The sequence below is a fragment of the Salvelinus alpinus genome, chromosome 9, assembly GCF_045679555.1.
Source record: "Salvelinus alpinus chromosome 9, SLU_Salpinus.1, whole genome shotgun sequence".
NCBI lineage: Eukaryota > Metazoa > Chordata > Actinopteri > Salmoniformes > Salmonidae > Salvelinus > Salvelinus alpinus.
Window position 1 is genome coordinate 80,398,343 of NC_092094.1, and position 9,670 is coordinate 80,408,012.

General features: G+C 44.0%; 1 protein-coding gene across 4 annotated transcripts in view; it reads right to left on the bottom strand.

Annotated features, from left to right (window-relative positions):
• runx3 (RUNX family transcription factor 3) overlaps nt 1-6,245 on the bottom strand; it is a 91,556-nt gene extending 85,311 nt beyond the window's left edge. For 3 of the 4 annotated variants that reach the window (XM_071327350.1, XM_071327349.1, XM_071327346.1), the window contains exons 1-2: nt 6,081-6,219; nt 5,160-5,281 (exon numbers count right to left, since the gene is read on the bottom strand). In XM_071327350.1, the coding sequence (XP_071183451.1) occupies nt 5,160-5,217 (58 nt within the window). In that variant the 5' untranslated portion in view covers nt 5,218-5,281; nt 6,081-6,219. Of the gene's footprint in view, nt 1-5,159; nt 5,282-6,080 lie in introns of all 4 variants that reach the window. The other variant, XM_071327347.1, reaches the window with a different exon arrangement.
• Between the last annotated feature and the right edge of the window lie 3,425 nt (nt 6,246-9,670).

The window sequence follows — 9,670 nt, forward strand, 5'->3', positions numbered from 1 at the left end:
GGCAACTCAAATTAGCTGCATGTGAAAATAAAACTATGCTGAAATAGATGGGATGATTCTTTATGTTGTGTCTACAGATCGGATGTTGTTCGAAACATCTGTTTAACGGTATTACTAAGCAGGGAGGGGTCATGCCTTATGAAAAACAACAACATTCTGTAGAAGTTTCAAATTCACTTCAAATGGACTCTGTTTGTCTAGTGTTGGCTTCTTTTGATAGACAAGATAGTTCAAAAAATAATATATCACTCATTCATTTTCAAGAAGGATCTTCATTTTCATTCTTTAATTTCCTGTAAATCCGTTGTTGGTTGTAATCTGATCTATTATCTCCTTCATTAGTACAACTAGAGTCTCATTTAGTTGATTAATCACATGGTAATTAACACTTTATGGCATGGCAAAATTACATAACAGCACTTATATAAGCTTCCTGTAACTTAATTATTGCCAAACTTAGGTCACCATGCATAATCACTGGTGGTATTAGACTGTTGCTTGCCCCTAATTGTCAGCTGCCTCAGTGTATGACACTAGCTGGGGTTCAGGGCAGCTGTTATACAACTGCATGATAAGTGATTGAAAACATTACAAGCCTGGGTTTGTTCATAATTCAATTCTCTCAGACAAAAGGGATGAGGTTATTAAAAGCATGATAGCAGTGATGTGTATTTAATCAATACCACAGTAAGGGCCTAATGAAATATGATCATCTCATAAGAGAACGTAATTAAGCGTAAAGAAATGACTCATCGGAATAATGTAACTATAAACAGTAGATATAAGACTTAAAAAAAAAAAAAAAAAAATTATATTGTGATCATTTCCATCTCCTTGTCCAGTTATCCAAATACTTTCGTCGTCTGAATACTTTCCTGCCTGCATGCTAGTGTTCCTGTTCCGATATTTATTTTCCACATCAGAGGGTCCCAGTTAAAATAGCTTGTCTAGACGTTATGAATTGCGCTGACATCCCAGTGCATTGTATCATGACAGACTTGGACATTCGTGTCTCTCACCATACCAATTATTTCATTCTGCCACTCCATAATTATTAAGTAAGGGCATAATATGTATTTTCTCCTTTTTGCTTGTCTGAGGGAGGTGTGGTACTGTATTTACCATCAATTCACAGAGTTCAGTCCCCTCAGAACTGCCATAGACAATCAGAGAGCTGCCCTTAATGTGAAGTCTAACTCTGGATGAACTGTGCTAAAGGGGTTGAGATGCCACACAGAGCTTTCTTAATGCTTCAGTCTGGCACAATGCCCACTGACTCAGAACCAGCATCAGATCATATTCACTATACACACCAGCCATGCCATACTACGCAAAGTCTACCTTTAGTTTGTTTTCAAGATGAATTTCAGAAACATATGTTGATCACCCGTCCAGTGCTGTTTGTTGATAGAAAGTTGTCTGCCCTTCCGAAACAATTACTTGTCCAAACTAAATTTGTACCAAGAGACCAATACAGGAAATATCCACATTATCAGATTGGAGACCAGTTCCAGAGAATCTGGCCCTTGTGGTTGCCGGTCGACCACCAGAACATTTTATTTACTACAACACTTAGCACAACTTTAACCTTGACCAACGTTATATAGAGTTTAGCGTGCTTAGCCAAACAATTTACGGGAGACGGGGTTTGGAAATTGGTTGACCACATAATCAGCAGATGCCGCCTCCCTTCCTCTACCTGGAAGCCATCTTGTTGGCGACCCCTGAAGGTGTTACCCATCAACAGGTGTTGACAGATGGTGAAAACGACGAGACGGACCAAATAAGTACTTCAAACGTTCGCAATGCTAATCAAGTCCAGAGCGTTGCTACCATCCAATGTGCCCTCAGAGTTTTATAAATAGATATTATACTCTGCTAAATTGGAGACAGGATTCTGCTACTCGGTGGTTGTCATGAGTTTTGTATTATTTCCCTTTCCTTTTGAATATTGAAACTCAATATCTGGTTACAGATTTCAGCTCACTCAGCCACTCTCCATGTTTTGGCATCGGAGGCCGAAGGCTGAGCAGAAGGCTTTGACTGGCTTCCAATTAAGTATTTGATTCATTTAGGAGGGTGAATTTTGGGGTGAATTTTAAAACTTTTAAAGCTACTGTATAGTAACGTGACTTTGTCACAACAACTTTGTTGTAATATATGTTTTAGCACCAAAGATCTGATCATTTTGTTAAATTCATCTTGAGGCTTATTTGTAATGTGAGAGAATTCATTTGAGGGTTTTACCCAAAGTTTATTTTTCTCATACAATTCTAACAGTTGTGAGTCTTTTAGCGTTTTATTTCCAAGTTGTAGAACTAACCAGACCACCTCCCAGAATCCACCAAAAATAAACTCACTACTACTGTGGCGAAGCACGGCGTGTTTCTCACACAGAAACCCTAACTTTCATTCATACAGTGCAACAAGCCAAACATATAAAACCATTCCCACCCTAATAAAGTGGGGCCTTTTTTCTGCCACAAAGGGAACTGGCTCCCATGAGCGTTACACTCTAAAATGCCCCCCCCCCCCCTGTCTAAAGGGCCTATTGGGTAAAAAGCTTCCTTTCCAGCTAGGAGGAAAAGCGGTCAGGGAACCAAGCCAAGGATATGACCCAGTACCCATGCCCAATCAGGAAACCAGGAACCTCACCTGACTCAAACGCTGAAGACAGCAAAAGTGGCAGGTTTGTAACCCAATAAAAGTTTATACATTTTTCTCCACAGAGTGAAATAGTTGCTATTTTCACTTGTATCACCTGGTATTTCACTCATATCAAGAATTTGGGATACCAAGCTGCTAATGTTAGTTCTGTGAGTATTTAGCATACCTCATATGTGTGTGTGTGTGTCTGGATAATTGGTCTGTTGTGAGAGAGGAGCAGGTGTAACCTCATTGTGGTTATCGGGGAACGGCAGGAGCTCTCTTAGTCTGCATCCGATTAGCGCCTTTAGAGAGCAGCTCCATCTCACATACAGCCTGCCCTAGTGTGCTAACTGTCAGAGCCTCGCAACTGTTTTTGGAGGTGCTCTCTTTCTCATTACAAATAGCGTGAGAGCTTCAGTGTCCCTCTCTCACTTCTCTTCTCTCTTCTCTCTCTTTTCTCTCTCCTCTTCTCTGTGCTACAGGAGTGAGGTTTTTGAGGTGAAGCACATTCTTTTCTCACACAAAGCGCGTCAGATGTTGCACATCACGTGCTCACATGTGTTCACTTCTCAGCATGAGATATACTGCTGCTTAATGTGATGGAGCTAAGAATATCATTCTATACTTGCTTATGGACAGGGCTCCTGTCTACTTGTATTTATGTATTCAGATGATTGTGTCTGAATGCATATTCATCTATGGGTAGACTATCTCTCTTGAGTTGCTAATCATTAGATATAGATCTTGCAAAAAATTATGAAGAACGTGAAATGTTTGGGATAAAAATTTTTTTTTACCAGCTAAATAAAAAAATGTACTTTAGAAGCACAATCTATAGGCAGAGTTTAGCTGTAACACTATGACTCCTGAAAACATTTATTCATCCACATTTCCATAGTATTACATTCAGGAATTGGAAACATACAATATCCACAACCATTAAACAGCCTCTTTGATTTTCTTTCGACCCGTACCTCTTAATTTCAGTCAAAAAAATAAATGTATTTTCCAAACTGCTTTGCCTGTGTAATGCAAGTTGTTAAACTAACCGCCAGAGTATTTCGCTCACATGAGGTCGTCTATTTGAAATGCTTTCAAATTGAACTGGAGGATTTAATGACTTTTGGCCTTTGTTCTATTACAGTTTGGTTTCATTTTCTCGACTGAATAAATTGTAAAAGGATATTGCATATTCATTAATGATTTCCAATGGTGATTACAGCTTTAAACACTCTCTATTTTCCCATCCTATTTTTTGCATGCACGTTGGTTTTCCCTTCTTGCTACAGTCAAAATACAAATTCAAGCATCCGAAACTGGGCTCCAGAGATTTTAAGATTTATTCTGCAAACAATTAGGAGCTGGTAGTGCTTATCCTGTGGCTCTCTAATTACCACAGCAACCAGGCCGTAATCGAGGGTAGATTTTCTGTAGGGAACCAATCTCCCAGACCTCCTCAGATTAATACTCTCACAGCAACATGCTCTCGATAAAATGAATGACATGTTGGGGACTTTTTAAATTAATAGCGAAATGATACAAACACATTTTCAAGCAGCTAGAAAGTGAAGAAACCATGTAAAACTTCTGTTCTGTTTGTCACAGGAGAATATCTGACTTCCACTCTAAATCTAACTGTTGAAAACTCTGAATTAACTGTATAAACTGTTGGCTGAGGCCTTTCGCAATTGAACACAATTGAATCTTCTATCACTATATGTAATCTAATTTATTACGTTGTTATTTAATAATCTTATAATTTATTGTTTCATTATATCAGCGGGAAAATTCTCTCTAAACTTGACTTCAATCTAGGCTTTAATCCAAGTACTGCTGGATTGAGGTAACCATGGGGAAAAAATGGCTCCTTCATTAACAGCAGTCTTTAGCCTGAGTGTAATGCACTCACCTCACCACACAGGCCAAGAGTACCTCCTGTAAGTAGTGAAGGAGACAGACCAATGTTTTTTCTCTTTCTGTTTTATCGTATCGCTGTGTTCCAGTAAAGGCTGGTCCGATGGAGCCTTCCTTCCTTCTATTCTCCCAGAGAGCTAGACAAACTTCCTCTTGATGGCTGTGGTGAGAAGCCCATTATTGGTGTGCTCCATCAAGACTACATCAGACGCAGCCCTGAGGCCCACAGCTGTAAGGGCCCTGTCACTAACGGCCTCGGCTACTGTATGGACCCATGCCTCCTTTTACCCATTTAATAGGAATGTTAGGGCATTCAGCGTGTGTGGTGCGATCCTTTCAGAGAGGGTCTACTCAAACACCAAAACAAAGTCTCTCTTTTAGAAGTGTTGCTGTCCCTGCTGTTTTGGAACACGCACACACCCCCACACTCCTTCGTGTTGCCAAACAGACGAGGCCACACATTTTAAACAACTGGGAGCGAGTGGACCGCCAGAGCCGCCAATATCATTCTCTCTCTGACGCCTCGAGCCACAGACATGACAGAGGAGAGAGAGAGGGAGAGGGAGAGAGTATAGAGGGGAGGAGAGAGTGCTTACCTCTCAGTAGAGTGGGGCCGTAGTTCCCGAAGCAGTCAAAGATGCTGTTGGAAGCCATGTCCTCGTGGCTGAAGTGGTGCCAGAGCCGTCGTCAGCCCTCTCTACAGACGATAACGACCAACCTTGGAGAGAAACGGTGGTTGAAATAGAGAACGAAAGAGTGAGAGAGAGGAGAGCGAGGGAGAAGGATAGATCCTGGAACTCGGAGCCCATTTGCAACCAAGAATTTGGGGTTTGTAACTACCACAGGAATCCCTCGCCACAAGCCTGCAAAGAGAGCAGTATAACTATGCAGCACCAGGGGTATGAGACATTCAGAAAGAAAGAGAGGAAGAGGGAATGATAGGGGGAGAGGGAGTGAAAGAGAGGGAGAGGGAGAGAGAATGGTAGGCTGGGAGGGTGAGGGAGAGGGAGAGAGAATGGTAGGCTGGGAGGGTGAGGGAGAGGGAGAGTGAGAGAGAATGGCAGGCTGGGAGGGTGAAGGAGAGGGAGAGAGAATGGTAGGCTGGGAGGGTGAGGGAGAGGGAGAGTGAGAGAGAATGGCAGGCTGGGAGGGTGAGAGAAGGAGAGAGAATGGCAGGCTGGGAGGGTGAGGGAGAGGGAGAGAGAATGGCAGGCTGGGAGGGAGGGTGAGGAGGAGGGAGAGAGAATGGTAAGCTGGGAGGGTGAGGGAGAGAGAGAATGGTAGGCTGGGAGGGTGAGGGAGAGGGAGAGAGAATGGTAGGCTGGGAGAGTGAGGGAGAGGGAGAGAGAATGGCATGCTGGGAGGGTGAGGGAGAGGGAGAGAGAATGGCAGGCTAGGAGGGTGAGGGAGAGGGAGAGAGAAAGAATGGCAGGCTGGGAGGGAGAGCGAGAGTGTGGCTACACTGAGATGCAGTGGTACCATCCCTCTCCAGGACTATGGCCTTCCAATGGACTCACCGTTGTTGTATCGGGTCTGGACGTCTTGTTAGCAGGCCAGGGTGGGGTGGCAGGGAGGTGTGGTGCTGTGCTGGTCTGGTCCGTCAGTGGGCAGGGGCTCTGAGGTTAGCCAGGTTCTCTCTCTCTCTGTCAGGAGACGTGGTGTCCCACGGTGGTGGCCTGACTGGAGCGTCAGTGTTAGCTAGCGCCGGCTAAAGCCACAGCTCTCTTTGCGTCCTCGCCATCCTCCAACTCCCCTCCGTGAGTGGAGGAGCCCACGTCACATGTCACATGAGGTCACAGGGCCTCCCCTCCCCTCTCTCTTTTCGCTCTTACTCGGTGTAGCTTGTTTTTTCCTCTTTGCTTTTACTTTTTCAGCTCTCTGCTTCCCTCTCTCTTTTCTCTCTCTTTTGATTGGTCGGCCAAGTTTTGGAAATGTTCTGTTTTCTTTAAGTTCAAACCAGGCAGTGGCCTACGCCATTCAAAGTCTGTGAGGCTTTCACAGGGCGCCGAAACCCAGTGTGAACAACCAGAAAAGCATTGAACATGCATTAAGAGAAATAGAAATAAGAGAGAAGAAAGAGTGAGAGAGAGAGAGAGGGAGCGTTGACTGTGGAGACTGGGGCTCGCCGCAGCACAGAGAGAGGAAAGGAGCAGAGCAGAGTAGAGAGAGTTCTGTCTCTGAGCACTTTCAGAGAGAGCCTGTGTGTATGTATGTGTTTGTGTGTGTATGACTGACTCACTGCGCATCTGTGTTTGTAAGAGCTGGTGGTTTTGGGCCTGGAAAACCAACCCTCCACCCTCACTTACCGCTTGATAGTATCGTAATCGTAGCTGCAGTGCTGCTCTGCTCTGCTGTCCCCTCTATTCTTACTACCTCTCTCTCACACACTGTCCCTTTCACTCTGCTTCTCACCAAGTCTATTCTTACCTACCACACAATACAATTATTTGGGAATATTTATTTCACACCTGTAATACAGGACAAAGGAGCAATACACAAAAGTTGAAATATGTAGAAAATACAGTATATAAACATAGATCCACTACTACATCTCTTACTAAAAAGCAGTTTGGCTTTAAGCACAGCCTGACAGTGAATTGCATATTTTCCAGTGTGTTGTGGGTATGTCAGAGTCCCCCCCCCCCCTCAAATATCTAAACCGGATTTAACCTGATTGTGGTTTTGACACTTTCAGAAACACAATCTGGTCAGGGCTCTAAAAAGAGAAGCCTGTAGAGCCCTACATTTGATATATTGCATAACTACACAAGTGTACGAAACATGTGTTGCTGCCTTGTTATGTTGTTGTCTTAGGCCTCTCTTTATGTAGTGTTTGTGTTGTTGTGATGTGTGTTTTGTCCTATATTTATATATATATATATTTTTTTATCCCAGCCCCCGTCCCCGCAGGACGCCTTTTGCCTTTTGGTAGGCCGTCATTGTAAATAAGAATGTGTTCTTAACTGACTTGCCTAGTTAAATAAAGGTTAAATACATTTTTTTTTAAACATTAAGAACACCTGACATAGACTGACCAGGTGAATCAAATCAAATGAAATCAAATTGTATTTGTCACATGCGCCGAATACAACAGGTGTAGTCCAGGTGAAAGCTATGATCCCTTATTGATGTCACTTGTTAAATCCACTTCAATCAGTCTAGATGAAGGGGAGGAGACAGGTTAAAGAGGGATTTTTAAGCCTTGAGACAATTGAGACGTGGTGTCCTGTATGTGTCATTCAGAGGGGGAATGGGCAAGACAAAACATTGAAGTGCCTTTGAACGGGGTATGGTAGTAGGTGTCAGGCGCACCGGTTTGTGTCAAGAACTGCAACGCTGCTGGGTTTTTCTCTCTCAACAGTGTATATGTATCATGAGTGGTCCACCACCCAAAGGACATCCAGCCGACTTGACACAACTGTGGGAAGCATTGGAGTCAACATGGGCCAGCATCCCTGTGGAACGCGAGTCCATGCCCCGACGAATTGAGACTGTTCTGAGGGCAAAAGGGGATGCAACTCAATATTAGGGAGGTGTTCTTAATGTTTTGTACACTCAGTGTATGTTAATTTATCATTTATAATCTAAAATGGAGAAATACAAGATGCAAACCAGACAGACAGACAGACAGACAGACAGACAGACAGACAGACAGACAGACAGACAGACAGACAGACAGACAGACAGACAGACAGACAGACAGACAGACAGACAGACAGACAGACAGACAGACAGACAGACAGACAGACAGACAGAGACACAGACAGAGACGCAGACAGACATTGTCCTCTGAAGTACTAGACCCTGCATGTGCGAGTCATGTAATTGGGTGTGCCTTAGCTAGCCAAGCTGCCCAAACTTCCTCTCCCCTCTCTCTCTCTCTCTCTCTCTCTCTCTCTCTCTCTCTCTCTCTCTCTCTCTCTCTCTCTCTCTCTCTCTCTCTCCCAGTCACGCTAACCATGTCTATACAACAGGACCCACAACCACTGTCTGGACAGTCATGTGACCCACGGTTACCCTGGGCAACCAGTGTTTGTTTGTGTGTGTCCGCACATGTATATGTATATGCTACTTGTGAGTTTGTATGCGTATGTGAGTATTGTTGTAAATCATTTTAGGATTTGCAGCATTTTGCGTGTCTATGACTCATAGCCATGTTTGTCTATGTGTAGTGTGTGACTCGTGACCCGCACGTGCTCATGTGCTAATTGCTGGACAGGGCTGTATGCTCCATGCTCTGGTCTGTGTGTTAGTGTGTCTCTGTGCGCCTCAGAGCCCACACTGCCCTGTAAATGAGCAGTTGCCGTTGGTTAGGCGGCAACGCGGAGACGGGAAAATGACACGGCGTCGGGGAGTGTGGCCGAAGGCTCACGGCCCCAGGGCTTTATTCAGTATTTCTCCTCGGCCACTACAGGCCTCCGACAAAACCTCACACCCACAGCACAGCCTCCCCTTCTCACACCTCTGCATCCCGCGCTGTGCCAGGCCACCAGGGGGTTGCAGCTCTGTGGAACTGTTATGTACTGTACCAGAGAGTCTGGGTAAGACATCCTGGGTAGAAGTTTGACATATTTGACATGTTATGTGAACAGGTTGTAAGCTATATGGATTCCAGCTCTAGGGAAGACCCTTTCTGCATTGTACACACAGCCCTCAACACAGAGTTGTTCAGTCAGGTCAGTCAGGCCTAATCGACTCTGAGGAGAGACTGACTGCATCACTTCTTCTTCTTTTTAGAAGAAACATGAATGTGTTGAAAATCCCAAATTGTTTGCATAGTCAATTTACACACAACTGTGACACACACACTTACCCCACCAGACAAGCCATCAGGGGTCTTTTCACAGTCCCCAAATCCAGAACAAATTCAAGAAAGCGTACAGTATCATATTGAGCTCTTATACTGTATCTCATAATGCTCAAATAAACAGTAAACCTGGTTTCAAAAAACAGATAAAGCAACACCTCTCGTCACAACACCTCTCCCTTATTTGACCTAGATAGTTTGTGTGTATGCATTGATATGTAGGCTACGTGTGCCTTTAAAAAAATTTATGTAGTTCTGTGTCCTTGAGCTGTTTTTGTCTATTGATGTTCTGTATTATGT